We start from the raw sequence: 23,885 nt of genomic DNA, 5'->3' as shown, positions 1-23,885 counted from the left end.
GACACTTTCAACAGAGGAGCGCTGAAATGCGGGGCTGTATTTAAATGAACTGTCTACAGATGCTTTTACAAGATGCAACTGAGAAAAGAAAAGGAGGAAAAGGCTGCACTCTATGAGCTCTGACCTCCAAAGAGGGCTCAGGGAGATTTACTGAGCCTCTTAGAAGAACCCCCCCCCAAAAATGTAATGCCCAATTTCTAGTGTTGCAGTGCTCGAGCCTGATATTGGTCGCAAATGAATGGTCTTGGTCTTGTCTGAGTAAGTCTCTGCCATAACTCTCTCCACAAATGGTGCTGAGTTCCTCTTTCAATACTCTAAAGCCTGACCTCATGACATTACATGGAGACATGAAGATGCAGACATGTTGTTAATCCCAGAGGTTTAGGCCACATCATTATATAAAAGGACTGAGAGCCAGAGGATGAAAGATATGTTGGGATTTATTGATTACTTTGTGCACATTATCATATGTAAGGACAGTGACGACCATCTGAACGTTAATTCTACTGCTCTTATCTGCTGTGCTATTTGGTGTCAACCAGAGGAAGATGGCCTTCCCTTCCGAGTCTTGGTTCCTCTCATGTTTTTTTCCCTCCTGATCTGAGGAAGATTTTCTTTGCCACCATCGCTTTTGGCTTGCTCAAAAAGAGGCTTGGACCTGGATCTCTGGCAACTTCCGCTGTGAAAAGAGCTATATGAATATGAAATTCTGGGGCAAGTCTATAATGTGATAAAGTTCCACTGAGCTCTAAATTCAGTCATTATAAACAATAGTGACCAGTAACTCTCTCAGTAGCACATGCTGAGTTTCTGACACATTCTTCCCTAAAATGCCCACAGTTCCCCAGTTTAAAATTCCATATCAAACCAGTTAGATGAGACCAAGATTAACCGATTCAGAGCAAAGTGTGGACTGCCCATGATCCAAAGCATACCACACATGGAATGTCATGGCTTAGACATATATGCCTGTTACAGGTACTGGCCCATTTTTCCTTGATCTGCCTCTCTGCTCTACAGTTTAGTATTTCTAGTCAAACCATTCAGATGCGGTTAAAGGTAAAATTTCAGACTTTAATGTAAGGGTGTATACAACACTTTCATACATGGCCCCCCCTCGTTTCAGGGCACCATAATGATGGGTATATTAAGGCAGTCATGTTTGGTACTTTCTTGCATATCTCTTGCGTTAGGTGACAGCTTGAAGTCTGTGATTCATAGACATGGCCAGGTGCTGAGTATCTTCTCTGGTGATGCTTTGCCAAGCCTCTAACACAGCCATCTTTAGCTCTTGCTTGTTTCAGGGTATTTTGTTTCAAGTTCCAGCATTTGAAACACATGCTCTATTGAATTTAAATGGGGTGACTTGCTTGGCTATTCAAAAACGTTCCACTTTGTTGCTTTAGCAGCATGTTTGGGATCATTATCTTGCTGTAGGATGAAGCCCAATGAGCTTGGAGGAATTTACTAGGAATCAAGCAGATAAGATGTCAGCACCCGTGGCGGAGATATATGCCCAAGCCATAACATCCTCCACCATGTTTCACAGATGAAGTAGTATGCTTTGGATCATGGGCAGTCCTTGGCATTACTCTGATAGGTTATGTGTATTTGGCCTCATCTGTTCACAAGACTTTTTTTTCAGAACCCTGTAGGTTTTTTAAGTGCTTTTTACTAACTGAAATCTGGGCAATTTTGTTTTTGTGGATAACTAGGGGCTTGTATATTGCTTTTGATGTCTGACTCTGATCTGTTGGACAGACAATTAGAGAATGTTCTACCATCAGCAGTGGAGGTCTTCCTTGGCCTACCAGTCCTTTTGTGTTCATGCTGATTTTGGTAATCCCAAGGTTTCATGAATGTCCGTAATGGTTTCATTCTGGTTCTTCAGCCTCATAACCCTTCTTATTTGACTGTCACTGGAACAGCTCTTGTCTTCATGTTGAACAAAGGAAACTCCAGAAGTGTTTGAAGCAAGCCTAAGTATCTTATTCTTGTACAAATAAAGCAATGGAATAAGTAATCATAAACATCTACTCCACTGGATTTATTCCACTGTGTATTTTTTAATGTTTGAAAAGACAACAAACTTCTTTTTCTTCTAAACTTCTAATTTAATTTGGTTTAATTCAGTTTAATTTGGTTTACTAAACCTCTACCTTCTGACTGCCCATTTCATCTAACTGAGCGTTCAATTCAGCGACTCAGTATTTATCACACAATGTTTACACTCATCTCAGAGTTTGGTTAACTCTGATGCCGCGACCTCTACTCACTAATGACCTTCGCTATTTCTATTATTTCTGATGTTTTCTCACAATAGACTATAATATAAGACTATATAGACTCTATATATACTCTAATATAAAATCCTCAGTTGTTCATTGGAACATACTGTTCTAGGTAGGCTGTTTCAGCCCTGACCTGTCCTTACATTGCATTGACTTTTGAATCCTGCATGAGGTTCAAAAGATGAGTAAAGCAAGTAAGCAGAGGCTTCCACAGTGGCTTGGAATCCTGCTTGTATCACTCTGCCATGTTTTAGGCCAAAACCTCATCTCAGAAGAACTGTAAAGTCTTAGGTATCAGAATACGTATACATGCAGATATGTGTCAAAGAATGCATTAATTCAGTATTTTAAGTAGTTTTTGATGTATAACTATGACGTAGGTGACTTTGGTTGAGGTGAAAATGGTTCAGATGTAGTTTTATAAGCCTATCACCACCCAGTAATTTTGCCCCAGAATCAAGCATGTTGTCCTTCTTTGTATAGAGGAAAAAAAGGTTTATGATTTATGGCAGTGAGACACCCCACAGCTTAGCCTAGCTTAGTACAAGTAGTTAGTACAAATAAAAACACTCATATTTTTTTTGTCTGACCAGATAGTGTTGCTGTTCTTTAGGAATAGTGTGTGGTTAGCAAGCATTGGCTTTTAGCCTTTCTGCCGCTGCCCTTCAGCTTCACAACACATAGCATTAGCTTTTAGCCCTTTGCCTTAATTCCATATTCTCCCAAAATAGCTGTTGCGTTAAAATAGGACACTGGGGACACTGGGGGCGTCCGCAGACTCATTTACCAAGACTAATAAATAGCCTTAATAGCCTACACTGCTAAATCATCTCCTTTCAGTTGAACTTATGGTTTAAAAGTCAAAAAGCAACAGAAAAATAATTTAAAATATATATATAAATAAATACATAATTAAAATAAAAGTGAGGCAGTTTGAGACTGTGGCCAATCAGCCATGATGGGAAGCAGTTTGACCAATGGTTGCAGGTAGCTGTAGGTACATGTAGACAGTAGGTACATGTTGGCGGTGAGAAGGCGGGACTTAAAGAGGCATGTTAAAAGCTGTAGAAATCTGCAGAATCACAGAATGTGTGGCAACTGATGTAAAATCAGTGTGAAATATTGCATTATGTGATGCATTTTTTACATCCCAAAAAGTGGACGTCTCAAGAGGACGTCTGGTGACTGTAGTTTATCCACTAGCAAGCTAGTGGGCTGGGTGTGTGTACATTTTGGGGCTGTAAATAAAAAGAGTGACAGTTTTGGGCTGGTTTACAGCTCTGTTTGCGGTTCACAACATGTCACTTTCATGCCATTTCCCATTTCAGGACCCCTGCTACTATTCTGACTGAGTACATTTCTCTCAAATGTCACATTTCACACCGAACCGCATGTGAACTACTTGATTATGTGCAGCTCCCCTTTAACCTCAGGCTCTGTCACAGGCGTTACGTTGGGCCTGTCTGAATCTGCACAAGCCAAATCAGCAGTCTGACACTAGATGGCAGCGTGTCCTCAACCTGACAGGTATACACACGATTTGCTTGGCCCTGTAGGATAATGGGCCGTCTGAAATTGATTCACGCCGAGCTTCTAAGCATAATCAAACATGGATTAAAGATTTACTTATCTACACCCATCTCCACACCCATCCATAATGCCTTAATGCCACTAACAGCAGGACAATGAGGCTGGAAGCTAGCAGGGATATAAGCTGCCCACTCTCCAGCTCCTGAATGCTTTCTGCCACTGTAAAAACGCATAGTCCAGTAAGAAAGGGAATAATTAGTGCACAGCAGGACACGCTGTACCTTCTCTCCTGTAAGAGGGTCATTTTAAGTCATTTTCATCTCAACAGAGAGAAAGATCAAGCACTCCTGCCTGCAGCTCTTCAGTTCTAATCTATAGTGACTTGGAGCAAGTGGTAAGTGAGTCATGGCGAACATTTCTGCCACTGCTATTCTGGTACCAGAGGCTTGTAATTCATTCAGAAAGTCAATGCATCTATACAAAATACGTATTTTTGATCTCCAGTGACATTCTCCCATCTCCAAAATGTCAAATTTACAGGAGAAAGAAAAATCCTTCCTAACTTCCAATGGAAGTCAATGTAAAAATATTTTATTTTAGAGCGTTTCTATTGGTTTGTTCATCATTAAATTTTGATACAATGTAAAGAAGACACCAAATTCACATAATGTCAAAAACATTAACATTAATTTTCAATGAAAGTCAATGAAAAAAGATGATACATTCAGAGGTGTCGTCTTGTGGTTATCCATACATTACTGGAGTCATTATTTTTTGGCAGACTCTTTACTTTTACTGCTTACATTTTCACACAGTTATCTGAACTTTTTACTCCTTACATTTTCAAAAAAAAAAAAAAACCTCTCCAGATAAATCTCTCCATCGGGAAAGTGTGAATCTGATCATGGTTGGATGAGAAGTATAAAAATACACCATTCTGACTCCCTATTGGTTTGTAAGCGATCCATCACACCTGCACACGTCCCGTCACTCTCCAACGAGCTCACAGCAGACGTCTGTAGTCTAGTATGAAGACTGTGTCTGTGGCAGAGACTCAAGAGAGCTGCAGTGAAACGTCCCGACTAAGGCCCACATTTACATTCCAATAAAGCTTATTGATCACACGCCTCTGAAGTCTGACTTTCTGCAGCTTTACAAAACTTCTAGACAACGACTCCTCATATTTTCCTCCATGAAGCTCATGTTAATGCTCAGTAGAGCACAGAGACGCTCCTTTAATAGAGCTGATATTACTAAAATGCTTCGTTTTCAATGGGCAGATCTGCAGCTGAAACAAGAGCCTAGTGCAGCCCAACATTTTTCAACATCAACATTTTAATAGAATATTATCCTCATTATGGCTTTTAGAGAAATGGGTTATTGGGGAGGGGGGTGTAGTGCACTATAGACCCTTGTGGCGCGGCCTAAGCTTTTGGACTTTGTTTTCCTTACATTTCTTTTACTTTTCTACTTTAAGTAGTTTTGAAACCAGTACTTTTACACTTTTACTGGAGGACAAAGTTGATACTTCAACTTCTATAGAAGTCTTTTTAAACCCTAGTATCTCCACTTCTACCTGAGGAATGAATGGTAATACTTTTCACACCTTTGTTTATTTCAAGTCATTTTCAAGTCTTCTCACCTTCAAGTGGTGCTTCATCTGACTGGCTAGCATTAGCTTTTAGCTCTTTTGCCTCAATTACTCAATTTTCCCAAAGTAGCTATTGCTGTTGTTAATCTAGGGTAACTATATTTTGGTTTTCAAAAAAGGGAACACTTGGGCACTGGGGGCGTCCGCAGTAAACCCATTTACCAATAAATATTTGATAGCCTACACTGCTAAATCTTAGGCTTGGAATTTGCTTAGAAAGTCAATCCATGTATTCAATCTTGTATGTCAACTTTACAGTAGAAAGAAAAATCCTTTTTGGAATTCTGGGGAATTTCTATTGGTTTGTTTATCATGAAATGTTGATACAATGTAAAGAAGCTGACAAATTCACATTATGTAAAATTTTTCACATTAAACTCAATGTAAAAAGATTTCATTTCATTTTCATGTCATCTTTTCCGTCTGCAAGCCGCAACCCAGCACATGACCAGCACCTTCAAGCGGTGCTTTACCCAAATATCTAGAATTAGCTTTTAGCTTTTTTCCCTTAATTCTAGATTTTCGCAAAGTAGTTTTCAAAAAAGTGTCCACAGTAAACGTATTTACCAAGACTAAAAAAATAGCCATACTAGCCTAAACTACTAAATCAGAGGCTTGCAACTCACTCAGAAAGTCAATCCATCTATATAATCTCGTATCTCTGAAATGTGAACTTTACAGGAGAAAGAAAAATGCTTCTTAATTCTCAATGGACTTTTGGAGCATTTCTATTGGTACGTTCATCATGACATTTTGACACAATGTAAGGAAGCCGTCAGATTCACGTTATGGCAAGAAGTGTACAATGGTCAAAATGGAGACACAAGGTTATTACGCGCATCTGCTCTTAGCATTTTGTGATTAAGGTTGTGGATGAAGGCCTGCTTTTAGGCAGAGTGGATGGCGATTGCTCATTCCATGCACAACCGCAAATCCCTCAAACATGGATCAATAGTGGTAAAGCCCACATTGCATCAAATGACCTATTTCGATTAGAGACTGATTATAATGAATCATTTAATCAACTCTAGTGAATGCTGCGGTATCTGTATGCCTTTACTGCAGCGTTAGCATCCACCTACCATGCAGCATTACTATGAAGTCATTAAGGTAGGCTAAGCATCTGAGCAAACTGACTCATTAGTATGCTTTAAGAGTTTAAGAATAGACATTGGATTTGTAGGCTATTAGCTAATGCAGTGCAGTTGCTTTCCTGAGCGAGGAGAAATGCATGTCCTCTTTCTCATTGCTGTTTTCTGTCTTTTGTTTTCCAGTGCTTTTTTTTCCTTCTCTTTTTAAGCGCCCCAGGGGGGTTAAAAATTTGTATGTTAATTACGCTCCTGCCTGCTCTTTGCCTGCCCTGCAGGGGCAAGGCTCGGTACTCTCTACAAAAATTGCTGGTGTTTTCCTGAGGGCAGATGAGGCCAGGTGAGGAAAAAAATACCCAGTTCAGAAGCTAAGAAAACAGGCCGAAATGTCGGAGGTGTAGAAATTAAATATGCAGTTGTGGGAAGATTGGGCAGAATTGTGGGCACCTTGGGCCAAATGACATATTTTGTTGATAGTCCAAGTAAAAAGAAGGAGTAAACACCACCTCTGCAGCAATCTAGAGGAACATTTTCCTGCAAACATTTGTTTTGATAATAGACATCATAAACAGAAGGTTTGGAGACCTTACTCAGTCTCCTTTGGCAGATACCACAGCCTGTGAATGTTTTTTTTTCCTTTTTTGTATCCAGCTATTCTTTAGAACAAGCCACTGAAATAACAAGTAACAAGTAGGTCTCAAACCTTTGCACTCGCGTCCAGAGTTGAGCCCTTAATCAGTACAAGTGGAGTCCTGGGTCAGTGCAGAGGTCGAGTATCAAGCCCTGAACTTAGCAAATTGCATGCCAATGCTGGACACCCAAACTGATGGTGATGGTAGGATAGCATATGTCATGAGAGCATGTTTGTAAGATGGTAGGCCATTAAATTATTAATTAATATTCAATTAATCATTTTTTATTACTCTAATGTTTAAAATCCATGGTCCATCACTGTCCTGTTGTAGTAGACTCTTTTCAGCCTCAGTTTCTTGACTAACTGCTTTACATTTGCCTCAGGAATTTGCAGATATTTCATGAGATCTGTTCCTCTACCTACCCACAGAGTGTGCCCTGTGCTACTGTCTGCCACACAACCCCATTGTAGAACAGTAAGCAATTTTTTATATGATCATTTTTTTTACCCATTAAACAGTCAGAGGGGTCTTCAAACTTTTGCACATGCCACAATTCTTTTGTGTTCATAAAAGTTCATAAAATACTTCCTGTCACTATTCAAATCAACAGCATGACACCGGGCCAGGGCACCACACTTGTATACAACTGTATAACCACTCTTAAATAAATCATCTAAAAAAGACTCTTAAGCTCACATGTCAGGATTTGGCCACCACTGATGTTCCACAAAGTGCACCAAAAAATAATGATGCTCAAATCTTAGTGCCTGTTTGTCCTTATGCTGTTTAACACCAGGATACATCTACATTCATTAGATGATTAGTTTGCATTCTTTACCATCTGTAAACAAGGTTTTAAACCTTAGTGACTGTCCTGCTGTTTCAGTCCTTGCTTGAAAATACAGACACTCAGGGTCGATTAGGCCTATTCTTGGACTACAGAGCATTCTGAGTGGCAATTTTCCATTGTAGTCTAGGGTTAGGCCTAATTCCTTTCTGCGGAACCAGCCCTATGTGTTTTCTTTGAGCAGTTATAATAATAATGGGTCCTTGAATATAAAGATCACTGCAGCAAATAAACGTGTGGGACAGGAACTATGTTGTCTTCAGCACTCAGAGACTCACGACTCAGACAGTCACGTGAGACAGTATGAATGCTCTTTAATGGCAGATCGTTTGGAGTTCGTTCACTGTTTATTTAATGCTAACAATTGAAGCCTTTACAATTTCATTTTATTCTTTAAAAGTCTTAAAATTATGAATATTAGCTTGGATATTGCTCAGTATTGGATTGAAAAGAAAATTAAAGCACAAACTCTGAAAGTAGCCCTAAAAGCCACACTTTGTAACCTTATCATCTTTATCTGGAAACTACCTCCATGTGGGAAAAACACCAAACCTGTGGGGGAGGAGAGTACTTTAGCATGAAGTGATGCAGGATACAGTTGTAGTTGCCAGATCTCAAATAAAAAAACACCTCAAATCCACTCACCACCCACCTACCTTGTGCGATCCTTCACTGGGCACGCTGAGGTCCACCTACATACAGCTGCAGAATGAGTACTCTTTCTGAAAACAAGGGTATTAATATGTAGTTTGTCCCAATTCTAGAACGATTTTACCTTTAGATATTAAAACATTGCTGTGAGGATTGGATTGCATTTAACAATAAAAGCACTAGTGAGGTCAGGTCAGAAATGCCACTGCCACTAGTCTAGGTTGAGAGAGGTCCATTTTAACCATGAAACTTTCTAGTCAAGAGACCCAGTGCCTTGGGAAACCGGTCACTGAGAGAAGGCTAAAGATTGACTAACTTTAGATTGTGCACAACAGCTGGCCTGAATTGAAATGAGGCCATTGAGACCACAAGTGTGTAACAGAGCCCACACCTTCTAACAGTACCTACCTAAATTTCTACTACTAAGACACAGGTCTGCTAGACTAGTACTTAATATTTACTCCAGTTTACTATTAGTATAGTAATTTGGTTTGGACCTCAATCACTCAGCCTTAATGCACACATTTGTGGGGTGAACACGTACCTGCACAATTGTCTGTTCAACATAAATGAACAGTAACCTGGGCTAGCCTTGTTGTTGCTTTATCCCCTGTTGTACTGAACCGCGACTTTTGCGTACCGTTTCACCCCTACTAATCACCACTGCCAGCTCTGAGGTGATTCCTTCTGTCACACATTGAGACGAAGCTGGCATAATAGCGCTTTGTCAGGCCCCTGGTTATTTATGAGTTGTCAAAAACAAACCACCCAGTACATTCAGATGCTTTCTCCCGTTTCCTGATCCCTAACATCAGAGTGTTATCCCTTGTTACACACTAAGGTGTATTACTCAGTAACTACAGGGACTTCTGTTTAAACTGGTGGGGCTATTCTTTTAATGGGTTAAGGGCCACATTCCAACTGCTATGGCTATAATGCAGTCTTTATGCCCTTCACTACATAGGGAGTAAAAAGCCAGGTTTGGACAGCATTTGCAGTGCTCTGAACTGCACAGACAACGCTGTACAGTACGGCTCTGTTGTGTTACTGTGCTTGCTTGGCTTGCCACACTTCACTTAGCCCCTAGCTTCTCATAACAGACTGGCTTTACCTGAAAATGAAAGCTGTAGTTGAACCTAGTTTCTTAGTTTTATTTTCATTACCTTTTAATCAACCTGGAACAATCTCAGGTGTGAGTGAGGTGTCCTGGCCAAGAAAAGCGATACATAACAAAAATGCATGTTGCTGTCATGCAAAAACCTATTATGTCCAAAACTGACAACTCAAGAGAAGAAAAAAACTTCTTAACTTTTAATGGAAGTCGATGTAAAAAGATTTCACGTCATTTTAGAGTGTGTCTATTCATCATGAACTTCACATGAGGGGCAGTGGTGGCTCAGCAAGGGGCAGTGGTGGCTCAGCGGTTAGAGCGCCGGGATATCGATAACAGGGTTGTGGGTTCGATTCCCGGGCTCGGCAAGCTGCCACTGTTGGGCCCTTGAGCAAGGCCCTTTACCCTCTCTGCTCCCCGGGCGCTGGAGTTGGCTGCCCACCGCTCTGGGTGTGTGTGTGTACTCACTGCCCCTAACACGTGTGTGTGTGAGTGTGTGTTCACTACCAGATGGGTTAAATGCGGAGGACACATTTCGCTGTACAGTCCACACTGTACAGTGACGAATACGTGCACCTTTACCTTACCTTTTACATTATTCACATTATGTGAAAAAGTGCAAAACTGCAAAAATGGAGACACAAGGGTTTGTATCTCTGTGTGACAGCCCTGATATATTTACCTACAAACACTCACTATTCTGCTGACTTCCAGACCTTGATGAAACCCCCCCCCCCCCCAAAACTCCTTGAAGTAAATTCCAATCATACAGGGTAGCGACAGGGCAGCACAGCTAACAGCTTTAAGAAGATACACTTTTTTTTGCATCCCATTAAATTTAGACACCTAACTAGAATTTTCCAACAAGGTACACAAATAACATGAGATGACAAATATCATTCAATCTATTAAAGGCAGAAAATTCATTCACACCTAGCCAATTCACCTGTGTGTATTTTTGGGATGCAGGAGAAAACAGGAATACCCAAAGGAAACCTGCATGGAGAGAACACACCAAACTCCTCACAGACAGTGACTGTAGTGGTGATCGAACCCCAAACCCTTGGCCCCAGAAGCTGGATGACACACACACACACACACTACCTGTGGCATCACTGTGTGTGTGGTACACTGCCATGGAGGTATTCCTGGACAGGGCACTAGGGGACTATCTCAATGACTCTGGGTAGGCTCCGGTATCATTGTGACCGTGACCAGGGTAGAGGTCGGATGATATTAGCAGAAGGAAAGATCTTAAACTCCCTTGGAGACTAGGACTATTATCCCACAAATTGATTAACCCCTTAATGCAGAAAGGCTTTTTACACACTAAGGTGTATTAGTCAGTAACTACAGGGACTTCGGTACAAACTGGTGGGGCTATCTTCTGGTAGCAGACGTTTGTAATAACGCTTTTGCTTTGCTGGAGGTCCACTGGCTGTTTAAGGGGTTAAACCCTTTTTATATCGATTACTCTGACTTTTTGAAGTACAATTAAGTGATGATTGTCCTCATTTGTGGTGCTGAAAGACTTCATTCGTTGCTTATCCAAGGTTTAATCGCCTCATGGAGGACTGTTATACAAAGGCTCAATTAATCCCTTAGAGGTTTTGTTCATTGTATTACTTTAAAGTGTCATCTAGTTACGGTTGCTCTTTGTCCAGTGAAAGCATGTCACTTAATGTGATGTTCTTCACTCAAGGTCCTGGAAATGACTCTGACTCTATTGGTTTAATCAACTCTCTCGAAGGATAATTACTTAGGACTGTTATCACACAGGCTGTTTAATACCTTAAAGGTAGTGCTCTACCTCACTTAAGAGGCTTCAGTAATACTGCATTATTTAGAATTCAGACATAAAAATGTATGAGAATTAAAAAGGTGACAAGTTCAGAAACTATTCCCATTTAGTGGAGTCCAGCAGCATTTAAAGTAAACCTTAGTGGATTCTGGGGCATTCTAAGCCTAAAACACTGGGCAATTAGTGTAGTATTATTTGAGGTCAACAACTAGGCAAATTTATGTCATTCCCAAAAATCTCCATTTTTATGACCCTACATCTTTTATAATTATAGGCTATTCTAAAAACATTGGCCATTATTCGTGCGCAACTGGCTCCATTATGATGCATAGTGCCTGGACCCTGATGATGGCCTTAATCTGAAGACTCCTAGGTCTGAAGCAGTTATGCGCACATAAATTAATGTGTTCTACATCAATTTCAGACGAAAGCTAAAAATGAGCTGATTGTCTTGGTTGCTTAACAGAGACAATTTACACAAATGAACCTTTTTCGCTCTTTAGAAAGCTACTGAAGAAAGAAATCCGAATATGAGAAGATCATTTAACACTAATGAAACGTGGCTTCCTTTTCTCATTATCTCCTCTCACTTCTGACTGGACCATGAAAATGAAATACTAGGACATGAGCTGCTGCTTTGCTGTTTGGGCCAGAGAAGGGATTTTCCCTTTTAGAAATATTACAAACTCTCCCATATTACAAACTCAAATCTACATGACTCACATCAATATTTGTCAAACAAAATGCCAGATTTAACTGAAAGTTGATGAGTTTCCACATATGAACTCCGGAAATTGTCTGGAGAATCAGGTGCGGACAATATCCAGAGATAACCTTTCACAAATTTAGCGGTATGCAGTAGATTTGCCTTGTCTAACATGTTCTCACCACAGGAATCATATTGTGTGGTTTAGGCAAGGTGTGTCACCTGTGTAGCGCATGCAGGAGGCACGGCAGGATGCAAAAAGTATGCTGCGGAAAAAGCGGTGTTTTGTTTACAGCACAAGGAAGGTGAGCAAGGCTACGGAATTCTCTGGAAAATGATCCACTCTATTCATACATTTTGTACTGGGGGACAGGTAGAATAAGGTCTGGTACAACCAGGGCCGGCCCAAGCCTTTATGGGGCCCTAAGCAGATTTTCATATGGGGCTTCCCAATACCACCACCTCAGCACCAGATGCTTCATCATTTCATAGGGAGAGAGATATTGTGCAATACGCTTAAGCGCCCAGGCCTTTATCCACCATCCAAGCAGCGCACATCTGCATTTGTTCAACAGTGGCAGCAGCTAACAGCAGATTTGATAAACCTAGTACTGGAGAGCCAACTATGAAAATACATTTAGATAAAAAATGCTTTTACCTGTGTAATACAATTTTGTTTTATTATTCGATGTTATTTTTAAAAATAACAATAACAATATTTTAATATTTCTTAAATCTTATCATATATTTGTGCTCTTGGGAGCCCCCTGGTGGCATTGGAGCCCTAAGCGGATGCATAATTTGAGTATGCCTTGGGTACAACTGATCCAAACATTTGCGTTCACATATTCAGCTCCAGCATGGAAGAGTTGTGGGTTACCGTGCATATCTGAAAGAGGCTTATGTTTATGTGTTTAGCTGATCATAATTTAAATCACACATAAGCATTTTTGTCCTTCATGCTTCCCTTATTTTTTTTAATTGCATTAATATGTGCTGCACACAGCGAATGTGCCTTTTAGTTGCCAAGAAAAATGATGAAAATTCAGATCTCATCATTAGCAGATAAAGTCATTCACTGTTCTCTCTCAGTCGAACAGCTGCTTGCAGAAAAGAATGAACATGCGTGATAGTTTAAAAAAAGAATGTCACATTTGTTTTATTGTGTTTTCTTTTGCAATCAAAATATGCAGGAGGACATAACCAGGTTAATGCTAAAGTGGCTGACAGTGAATGGTGAACTCGTTTGCATAATGCTAACAGGCACTGCTAACTTTTATTCAGCGTTAGCAACGTTAGCATTTTCACTTCTTCTTTAAGCGTCTTTTTGAACACACGTTCAGCGCCGGAGCTTGGCAGGCGAGACTTTTCTGTTGAACAGATGCAAGTTTTGTAGCGTGGACAGATTGGAAGCGGAGGTTCAGTGATAGTGGAGATTCACAGAAAAGGACTCTATAAACTGCTGGTCTATTCTACCATACCACTCAGATGGGCTTGGATCGCATAGACTGTGTCTGATTATACTATTGTATTGTTGTATAGCACAATATAAACACCATGGCATTACATGTAAACATCCAGTTATACATGTAAACGGCAATTACATTCAGAAACGTACTTTGTCGGACAAAAATACTGACTGGACTTTTTCTTCCCTCTGCGGTGGCAATTTCCTTGTACACAAAACATAGTCGAAAGTTTTTATATACACAGAAAGGCAAGGTATAAATGGGACATAGAATAAGAGCTTAAAAAACAACACAAGTGATAAATAAATAAATAAATACTTAAATAATCAATGAATCACCCTCGATTGACAAAGTGGATTAAAATCACATACACTTGTATGGCTCTTGTGTTCTACTGGCCTCTGATTCAACGAAAGCAGGTTGGAGCTCCAACGAAAGATGGCACAGCAGGATGCTGAGGACAAATGCATCATTGTTCTCCCTCATATCATATTCTGCAAACAAAAAAACACATGATTACATAAACTGCTGGTGCAAGGTAGCTAACCACCAGCTTGGTATAACATTGCAGCATCCTAATCCTCAGCACTGCTTCTTAAATACATGTTATTGCTTACCAATAAAGGTGCAATTATGAGCCTGGTGATTAAATGTGCCGTGCATTAAAACATTTGTTTCTCGGTTTCCTATCGATCGCTGTTATAATGCAATGTTGTCTCGGAGCGAGTTGTGACTACTGTAATTAACTAATTTAGGCCTATTGAACCAAAGGAATGTGAAAACATGCTCACGAAATGTGTGTGTCAGTTTATGATGTACGAGCATATGAATGGTTTTAAGGAGTCCGGGTCAATAGACTTAAATGAATTCAATTAGTCAGTAGTTCAGACAAGTTTATCACCACACATTCACGCACTGCGACAAAATCCACACCCCACCTCATTTCTCCTCCTGGCTGCTCCTGAGGAGCGTGAAGCAGTGGAGGAGAGGGAGGAGGGGCTCCCAATAGAGGAACATTGGCTGGACACCTGACTCCTGGACATCATATTCATCTTACAGTACTGTATCAGCTCCTCATCTGTGCACAACACAATTTAGCATTTACAGTCAATAAAAAATAATGCATTTCAGGAACTAAATCAGACTAGGAATCTTACTTCATAGAATATTTTAAATAAAAATTGTGTGATGGCACTTCAATTTAAACATTATTTAACCTGTTCAAATTCCTCTGCAGCCACTCCTTACTTCACTGTCAATAGCTACTGCATGCGTAATTGACCCTATTTGCCAGGATGCAGCATGAGTTCAGACCTTCTGCACTCCACTGGCTGGCAGCTCTCCGCTCCGCCCTCCTTTCTTGGCGGGATGGCGGCGTTCTGCTGCCGCTCTCCAGCATGGCAGCCAGCTGCTTCAGAGAGTCTTCTCCAGGAGGGGGCTCAGGGGGAGGTGGTAGGTCTATGCGGAAAACCAAAAAGATAAGTTAGCCATCCAAATCAACAGCCGCAGGGAACAGCTGCATGCACTCTAACTCCGAATTCTGAAATCACTTTTTTTTTTCTCCTGACCTCCTGGCTTTAAGACTTCTCTTCTCCGTCCATCTCTAGGTGATTTTTTTTTTGGCCTTGGATGGTGGTTAGGTGAATGAATTGTTTTCTCAAGCGGAAACAAGGCAAACTCTCCTTTTCAACATCACATCAAATACAGAAAGAAAAGAAACAGAATGTATAAACAATATATTAAACATCATGTGTAAACATGCTCATTGAATAGCTGTATGTGGAAGGTACAGAGTGCAGAGACTAGTTGGCTGACCGAGTTCTTACCTATTAAATGCTTAGTGTTGTCTGACAGCGGTCCCTCCATTTGACCAATGTCTCTCCAGTGGCCTGTCAGATGAGGCAGGCTGCCACTGTGAGAGTCTAGGTTGGTCTGTAGATTTGGCTTGGACAGAGGTAACTGGGACATGAGTGTGCATGGTGCCTTACTGCTGGACAAGCATAAACCCAAGAACATTTAAACCTCTCTATGAAGGCAAACTCTGATGTAACTAAACTGTAATGTAAATATGTACACTAACTATTTACAATATATTTACTACTGTTTGAATTTGTGTTTTTGATGCTACAACAACTATACAACATTATTATTTACAGTACATCACTTATCATTTCTTGCCGTATCAAATACTGATAAATAAAACCCTTACAAATACCTTATTATATTGGTATATTTCAATCCACAGTTACTGTTATTGTTGAATAAATTAACATCCATGTTATTTCAAATGTTCGAACACTAAAAAATGCAGTATGTGTGTTTGTATAATTGTGTGTGTGTGTGTGTGTGTGTGTGTGTGTGTGTGTACCGCGGCAGTAAGTCAGGATGCGGAAGGCGGGAGTTAGCTGGTCGCTGCTCCTCATGAGGGGATGGTGTGAGAATGGATGTAGATTGCTGACTGTAGGTGGTGCCTCGGCCAGACTGCTCTCCTCTCAGAGGCAGCGTGGCGGCATTCTCTAGCCCCTCGAACAGATACGTCCTCTCTGGCAGAGGAGGACACCAGTCCTCATCATCCTCCGAGCTACAATACAGGAAAAAGCAACATGAAACACAAACCATTATAGAGACCAATTTAAATGCTATACAAACCCAGACCCTGAATACACTGAAATAATTAAACAAAATCAGACTGGACAGAAAAATACCAGCCAACAAACAGATCAGCTATCGCAAGGCCACAGACCCTCAGGGAATTTGTGGAAATGATTTATGGGTAATAAACAACTAAATTTTGCATCACAATGCCAAGAAAGAAGACCTCAACAAAAATTCTCATCACAACAGACCCATCCCTGAGGGCTAAACCGTCCAAACATTCTGTAAAAGGAAAAGAAAAGTTATGGGTGCAAGTTGATGTGTCTCACTGCACTTGATTCCTGCCAGGAGCTATTAGGAAAGGCTCAGCAGGGTCTGGTGGCCTGTGTCTCAGCCTGCTTTCTCCATCAGCATGGCACTGAAGCTTCGGCTCAAGCACTAACTTCATTAGCAGACGAATCCTATTTTTAATGCAATGTCTGCATTCTATCCACTGGGAGCAGTTTAGCACAAGGCTGTCTAATTGAGAAATGTGTCAGAAGTGATCTAGGAGAAGACGTGCAGACTGCTAAGGGTTATATTGTATGAAACAAATACTACTAAAAGAAGAAAGAATGGGGTATTAACAGAAAATGCTACTTACTTGCTTCTCTGAAAAATGCCCATCAACTTTTTAATTAACTTTTTTTTCATGAGACCACAGTAACCAAAGTATACATGTCTGCCTATTCAGTCAGTCATTTAAACCCCCATGAATGTTTGAGTGCTTCAGTCTCAACTGCTCTACTATACTATTATATAGGGTTACCAATTAGAACACACTTTCTTAATAGCACAGTAAAATAAATAATTGCCCTAAAAGTCTGAACATTATTTTTCAGAAAACCAAGAACAGGCTCAGCAGTTTTGCCAAACATAATGCCTATCTGATGGTGACTCAAACCTGGGTCGCTGTCTCTCTTGGTATTTCTGTTCTCTGGTATTTGGTGGTGGTAGGGACAGGACATCAGACCAGGTAAAGGCAGCAGGTACACAGGACTTGTGTATCGCCACATTGTCTGCAACAATGCAATAGTTGCCATTACACAACCTATTCAAACAATATAAATATAAATTTTGTTGATCTTGCTTTTAAGCCTGAACATGAAGTCAAGCCACAGTACCTTTTGCCATTCTTGGATATTGGAGTTTGGCATATTCAGTTGCGCTGTGGCCAGACTGGAGACTCCACTGGTCGAGGTCATGATCCAGGCCGAACACGTCAGTTTTGGAGAGTGCTGGTGAGCTGCTGTAGGGGTCTGGACCTTGGGAGTACAGACTGCTCAGGTCATGCTGCTCCTCATCAGCTGGGTTAATAGTGCTGTAGATGGGGCCCTCATTGGATGTTGGGCTGTAGGTGTCACTCTGTTTCAGGAAGTTAGTGATGCCAACAGCTGGGGAACAAATAAAGGAGTTCAAAAGAACCAAAGAATGATGAACAGAGGAACAGAGTTTTGTATAAAAGTGCAAGAACAGGATATGAATCTAATGATCTGAGAGAGCTCTTACTGTTGTAGTATCTGTCTGTGGAGTCATGTTGACCAGAGCAACAGGTCATGGAGTCTTTACTGGTGTGGGTAAAGTTGCTTGTTGGCCAAGAATCTGCCAGCCAGGGGTAATTACCCACATTTGATCCAAGTAGGCATGGCCTAAAAAGCAAATATGACATCCTATTTAATGTCCCATTTCAAAAGAACATTCAAAAATATAAATGCAGACAAATTGCTTATTTAATCCATACCTTCCATTGATTATCCCTGATCCATCGCTATTGGAGAGTCCAACTAGGGGAAAAAATTAGGGGCATTAACACAAATTCATAGGTCTTCTAAAATGTTACAGGGACACAAAGAACAGGAGTGCTATTTCACTTCCTCCTTACCTGCAGGTGTGTAGGCGAATGAAGTGGCGTAGTGGCCAAGCTCTTTTCTCCTCCTGTGCCTGCAGTAGATCCAAGCACTAAAGCCCATGAGCACCATCCAGGAGGCTCCACCTAGGCCAGCAATGAAAGCTGGCTGTCGGACCACTCCAGAGATCTGCTCTGAGAGACTGATGCTGTCATCCTTTAGCACTGGCAACAATGGCTCTTCAACAGGGGGTCCTATGACAGAGAGAATTTAGGGTGGAGAGAGAGAGAGATATTACAAAAATATATAGGAGATGTGAAAGATATCAATAAATTTAAATGGTGTCATCCTTTTATATCAGTCAGATTCATTGCTGCAAACTAAATAGCGGCATTACAGCAATGCTGATACCAATTTCTTCAATGCCCAAGTAAGAAATATTTGCCCATCTGCTTGGTCATATGGCTGAGTGGGTTGAAACGCTTCTCCAGCAGTTTTAAAAACATGGTGGCAGGTTGAAAATCTATCAAACTAGCCATGTGCCAGACTTGGCATTAAATTAGTGATATGACGTACAATGACAGAAAACTCCTCCTCAGAAAACCTAAATGAAAAATTGGATGGAAAATCAAAACTACAATGCAGCTCATTAGTAACTGGACAGTGACATTTTTGCGATTTTGGCTCTGTACTACAGTACACTGGAAAAGAGTGATGAACATGAGGTTTTGGGGTGCAGAATGTCGGCTTTAATTTCAGTGTTTACATCTACACTAGATGGACCTGGCTGTTTAATACACAGTCGCTTTAAAAATAATTAGACAAAATAACATGCTTAGTGATTTCATATCACTGCCTACAATCCACAAACTATACAACAAATGTCTCTAGGCATGTTCCCCAATTGATTAAGTAATCTGCTTATTACCGGGGCTCTATCCTTAAACTGCTTAACTGGTTTAGGTTGGACGACAGCAGTGTTAAGTAGCAGCAGTTGTAGCAGAAGATAAAGAACTATCCAGTGTGTTTTTACTGCTGGCAGTTACCTAATCAGCAATAACTACAACAAAGGTTCACTCAAAGGTCACTGTAAAATGTTTTTTGATGTAGTAACTAAACCTGACTGGCTTCAAATGTACATAAGGTATTAAATAAGGAGTGACTGATCTATGATCTATTTTTCTCTCCTGGTCTGACTGAGTGCATTTTACTTTTTTGTAGCTTGTAGTTTTATGATGATGTTGGCAGGACCAGATAGGATTGTTTTTAGGAAAGAAAATGGTGCCAGCGGAATTTGCGAGTAGCTGTTAGCTTGTTCAGCAAGTTTGTCCTCCACTGAGAGAATTTGTGCAAATTATGGGTAAAAGTGATAGCCCAGTGCACTGTACGAAAGGCACTTTTTTCGTGGACAAGAACACTGAAGGGAGATATATTTACAAATCTTTGGAGGTAGGTTTGAATCTCAGTAACATTATAAAATATTTTTTCTGGTTCCAATACTGGGTCTGTTATTTTATTAACATTACATTAAAATATGAAGGGCAAGAAGAACTCCAGGGCCAGGGAACCACTGTCCTACAGTACAGAGCCAAACAAAAGCTGTCATTGTCCAATTACCTACTGACTACACTGTACATAACCAGGATTATCCAAAATATAGTAAATATGTTTCCTCACAATTTGATTTGCAATTGCTTGCCTCTTCTAGGAAAAATTTAACATCACATATCTTCAGCTGCCGAGGCTCATCATTGTCTGCTGTAGCGCATGAAAATCATACTTTATATCTAGAATGGATTTCCTCAGTTTTCAACAAAGCACTTTCTGTCACATCTGATAACCATCAGAGCTCAGAGTCAGCCAGGAGCAGAAGGCACTCACTGAGGAAGATGAAAATGGGATGGCTAGGTGTCCCTGCTCCAGCGCTCGTCACAGCCACCACCTGCACGCGGTACAGCAGCTCCGGTACCAATCCATCCAACAACGCCCAAAGAACTTCCCCATCCACACTACGGTTTAACTGCTGAAGACCAGACTCGTTCCCTACGCACCACACCTGCACAGAGAATCAGAGTGGAGTGTTATGCCCCTGTTATCCAAAGCCAGTGTCGGCACCATGTGGAGAAAAGTTACGACTCTTACCATGTACTCCAGAACGGGCCTGTCCTGCCCATCGATGAGGGGAGGTTCCCAGGACACACGAAGGGTGGAGCTGTTGCTCAGCTGGACAACGCTCACAGCCTGAGGGGGTCCGCTGAGCACTGGGAGACCAGAAGAATCAAACAAGGGTGTCAGACTTAGTCTGCATTCTGCTTCATACAATGTTTTGGCGACTAGTGGACGTGTTATTATTTGGAAGGTTGCTGCACATAAAGGGCTTTTACGGACAAACAAATGTATCCACAGCTATCGTTGACCTCCTCATACAATGTACGTGGTGCTTTTCTTTGACATTACAGATAAAACCAGGATTTGTGATTGGTTGGCACACCGTCAGTGTGTCGTCACTCCTCCAGGCTACACTCTCTTAGGTATGCAGATATATTTTATATATTAGTTGACTGTCTGGCCTCAGTATTAAAGCCTGTAAGTTACCATTTATGTCCTAGTGAGTGTGACTGTACTGCAGTGTTAGCCCTTGGATGTTAAAAAAAAGAGTTTGTGAACTTTTCTGGGCTTACAGTGTAGCTGGCATAATGGGTTGCAACAGTATTGAGATTTTCACAGTATGATAACCATCTCAGAAAATCACGCTTCTACAGTATACAGTATACAGTATTACACAATTCTTCCTCTTGTTATTGTTCTTCTTATTCTTCTTATTATTATTGTAAACTGACCATTAAAGGAATAAAACGGTTTTTAGGCTAAATACAGTAATTAATATAGTTAAAACTAATTACTAATCATAGTATATGTAAAATGTCTTCATTCTGAAAATTAATAAATAGGAAAGCTGAATGTAAGGCAAGGCTCTTTTAAACTATTTTGTTTCTAGTTAATGATTATTTTCAGTATGGATTAATCTGCTTATTATTTCCTCTTTTAACTGATTGATTGTTTGGTTTTAAAAATTAATTGCTGGGATTCTTTTGCATTTTGAATTTGGTTGCATTTTTTTTCAATACCGTATTAAGCAAATGTACATCATCCATTTTAATACTGCAGTTTATCTAAAACCAATATACCACTGCAACCATACACACAATGCAAATCCTACTGCTGGACCAATTAGATGTGTTTGGTTAATATAAAACATGTCATTTAATGTTTTAGATGAATAAACAATTTAAGGCTAAACAAAGTAAGTTAAGCAAGGACAATGAAAAATTCTTCTAATGCATCATGTTACCTTTCAACAATCTCACTGTTTCAATGAAGTTAGGATTTCACAACAAAATAATCTGAATTGTTTGAATAAGCAAATATAAATTAGCTAAACATATATGTAAGAATGAATAACATTGCAGTTGTTGAGAAAAATCTTAATGCATCATGTTGCCTCAACAATTTCTTTCAGTTTGCAGGCCTTACTTCTGCTTGCTTTAATGACTTATGATTAATTACATTTTTTAAAATAAAAAACCCTTACTGAGCTGAACCCAGATGTTTTAAGAGAGCTTAGTTACAGTTAAAAGAACAAGTGATGTAGAATGAACAGGTACACAGTGCTGAGAAAGAAGCCTGCATTTCTATCTAAAAGGTCTCACGGTACTACACACAAACTGAAATGACAATTATTATATATTGTTATATGACAGTATTATATATTATTGTATATGAAAGCAAGTCATACCTTCCTCTGGGGTGCGAACAAGAACCAGCTCACTGTCCGATCCCTGGAATTCTTTAAAGTAGGGCCTCATTTTGAGTTCATACTCTGTGCCTCTGTGCAACTCTGATAAGACAGCAGTGTGCTTTGGTCCTGCCTTTATATCCTGAACCAGCCAGGCGCTGCCCACTGGCCTGTACAGCAGCCGGTAGCCCTGAATGTAGTGTGGTTCACGCTCAACCTGAAATAACACAACACACACACGGTGGATGAGACTGTATGCAGCAGATTGCTAAGTTGTACAGTGGAGTGTGATTATTCAGATGATTAAGTCATGTCCTCACAGTCCATGTGAGCTGCACACTAGTGGGAGTCAAGATCTCTGGAGGTTGTAGATAAACTGCGACCTCTGCAAAGTCTGTCTGGACTCGTCTGTGATCAATTGCTGGACCGCTGGGGCTGCCATCTGAAACACGCACAAAACAAACAGTCAGAGGCAGAGCTATGAACTTGTAGGGGAGTGCAAGTGCAAACAGCGCAAACCACTTTAAGTACAATGAAAATATTTCTATTGAAAGAGCTGTCAGTTTGGCTTCATACCCACCCAGTGTTCTGACAGGCTCCGAGATAGGGCTGGGGTCACTTAGGCCATAGGAGTTGACCGCTCTGACAATAAATAGGTATACAGTGTTGGGGTACAAGCCAGACACAGTGTGCTTCTCCTGCTTCACCTGGTCTGCTACTGTCTGCCATGTACTGCCCACTGACTGACTGCAATGTAAAGAGAAGAGAATATTACTGTGATTATAAATTAAAAAGGACTTGAACACATTTGTTTCTTTGTTGTTTTTCCATTTTCAATAAGGGGTGTTTCAACTGACATTTTTAGAAAAAATGAATGCAGTGAAACAATCAAACATTTAATTTTTTTACTCATACCTATTTTTGTTTAAACATTCATCTTATGATGCCACACCTTGTGAAATATCATGTACGATCCATAAAAAAGTAACAGATATAGATTTCTTTTATTAGAGTTTTTCTCTTTCTCTCATACACACACACACACCAGAAATGTGTAAAGGACATTGGAAACGATTGGACCCTTTTGCTGTGCACCACAAGAGAATAAGGTCAGAGGCATCCAGCCAGAGGCCGTGTGCACACAAGCGAAACGTTTGAGCAGAGGAGGCCGTGCTACACACTGGCACACCTCCTTAACAAGGTGTCAGAGCAGAGCTAAATAATAACTCAGTCTTCGCTTCCAGTCTTTCTGCTATCCCCCACAACTTACCCAGCCCTTAGCCGCTCTCCCAATGGGAGAATAACAGAGGGCTGTCAGTTGGCTGGACTTAAAGAGAGCCCAGAGGGAAGCTCCATAACAGCTGCCCTGGGGATCTGCTGGAAAGAGCTGAGTCTCTCCTGTATTTCCCCACTTCAGCCTGCTCCTCCGTCAGAGCTGACAGCCTCTGAATGGAGTTTCTCCAACAGCCATCACTGTAATGAGACCTTTTGACACTATGGGCCACTGAGAAGGAGGAAGTGGAGCGTAAAATGTAACGCAATGAAACGTGATGAACAGGGACGAAAAGGCAAAGCTCTGCTTTGTGTGTGGAGCATTTTACTTATGAATGTCAATCTTTCATATTAAGGCTGATATGATACAAAAGCAGGAATAACAGTACTGTAAGTAGTCCAAGTAAGATAACCAAGCCTCAGAAAGCTTTAAATATGATCGTAAATGCATGAACTTTGAAATCAACATGGCAAGACATTTACATTTACGACATTTAGCAGACGCTCTTATCCAGAGCGACTTACAAAAGTGTTTCACTGTTTACTAAAGAATAAC

The 23,885-nt window shown here is 40.5% G+C and overlaps 1 protein-coding gene across 2 annotated transcripts in view; it reads right to left on the bottom strand.

Annotated features, from left to right (window-relative positions):
- Positions 1 to 13,441: 13,441 nt before the first annotated feature.
- LOC140565942 (roundabout homolog 2) overlaps positions 13,442 to 23,885 on the bottom strand; it is a 44,332-nt gene continuing 33,888 nt past the window's right edge. Inside the window, exons 12-27 of one of the 2 annotated variants that reach the window (XM_072692178.1) lie at positions 22,638 to 22,804; positions 22,378 to 22,499; positions 22,058 to 22,274; positions 20,404 to 20,522; positions 20,143 to 20,317; positions 18,297 to 18,515; positions 18,156 to 18,198; positions 17,924 to 18,063; positions 17,539 to 17,808; positions 17,319 to 17,433; positions 16,149 to 16,361; positions 15,607 to 15,770; positions 15,349 to 15,462; positions 15,095 to 15,238; positions 14,719 to 14,858; positions 13,442 to 14,274 (exon numbers count right to left, since the gene is read on the bottom strand). In XM_072692178.1, the coding sequence (XP_072548279.1) occupies positions 14,263 to 14,274; positions 14,719 to 14,858; positions 15,095 to 15,238; positions 15,349 to 15,462; positions 15,607 to 15,770; positions 16,149 to 16,361; positions 17,319 to 17,433; positions 17,539 to 17,808; positions 17,924 to 18,063; positions 18,156 to 18,198; positions 18,297 to 18,515; positions 20,143 to 20,317; positions 20,404 to 20,522; positions 22,058 to 22,274; positions 22,378 to 22,499; positions 22,638 to 22,804 (2,374 nt within the window). In that variant the 3' untranslated portion in view covers positions 13,442 to 14,262. The remainder of the gene's footprint in view (positions 14,275 to 14,718; positions 14,859 to 15,094; positions 15,239 to 15,348; positions 15,463 to 15,606; positions 15,771 to 16,148; positions 16,362 to 17,318; positions 17,434 to 17,538; positions 17,809 to 17,923; positions 18,064 to 18,155; positions 18,199 to 18,296; positions 18,516 to 20,142; positions 20,318 to 20,403; positions 20,523 to 22,057; positions 22,275 to 22,377; positions 22,500 to 22,637; positions 22,805 to 23,885) is intronic. The other variant, XM_072692179.1, reaches the window with a different exon arrangement.

Source organism: Salminus brasiliensis, chromosome 11, assembly GCF_030463535.1.
Source record: "Salminus brasiliensis chromosome 11, fSalBra1.hap2, whole genome shotgun sequence".
Taxonomy (NCBI): Eukaryota; Metazoa; Chordata; class Actinopteri; order Characiformes; family Bryconidae; genus Salminus; species Salminus brasiliensis.
Note: the sequence above shows the minus strand (reverse complement) of the source record. Positions and strands in the feature narration are given on the sequence as shown.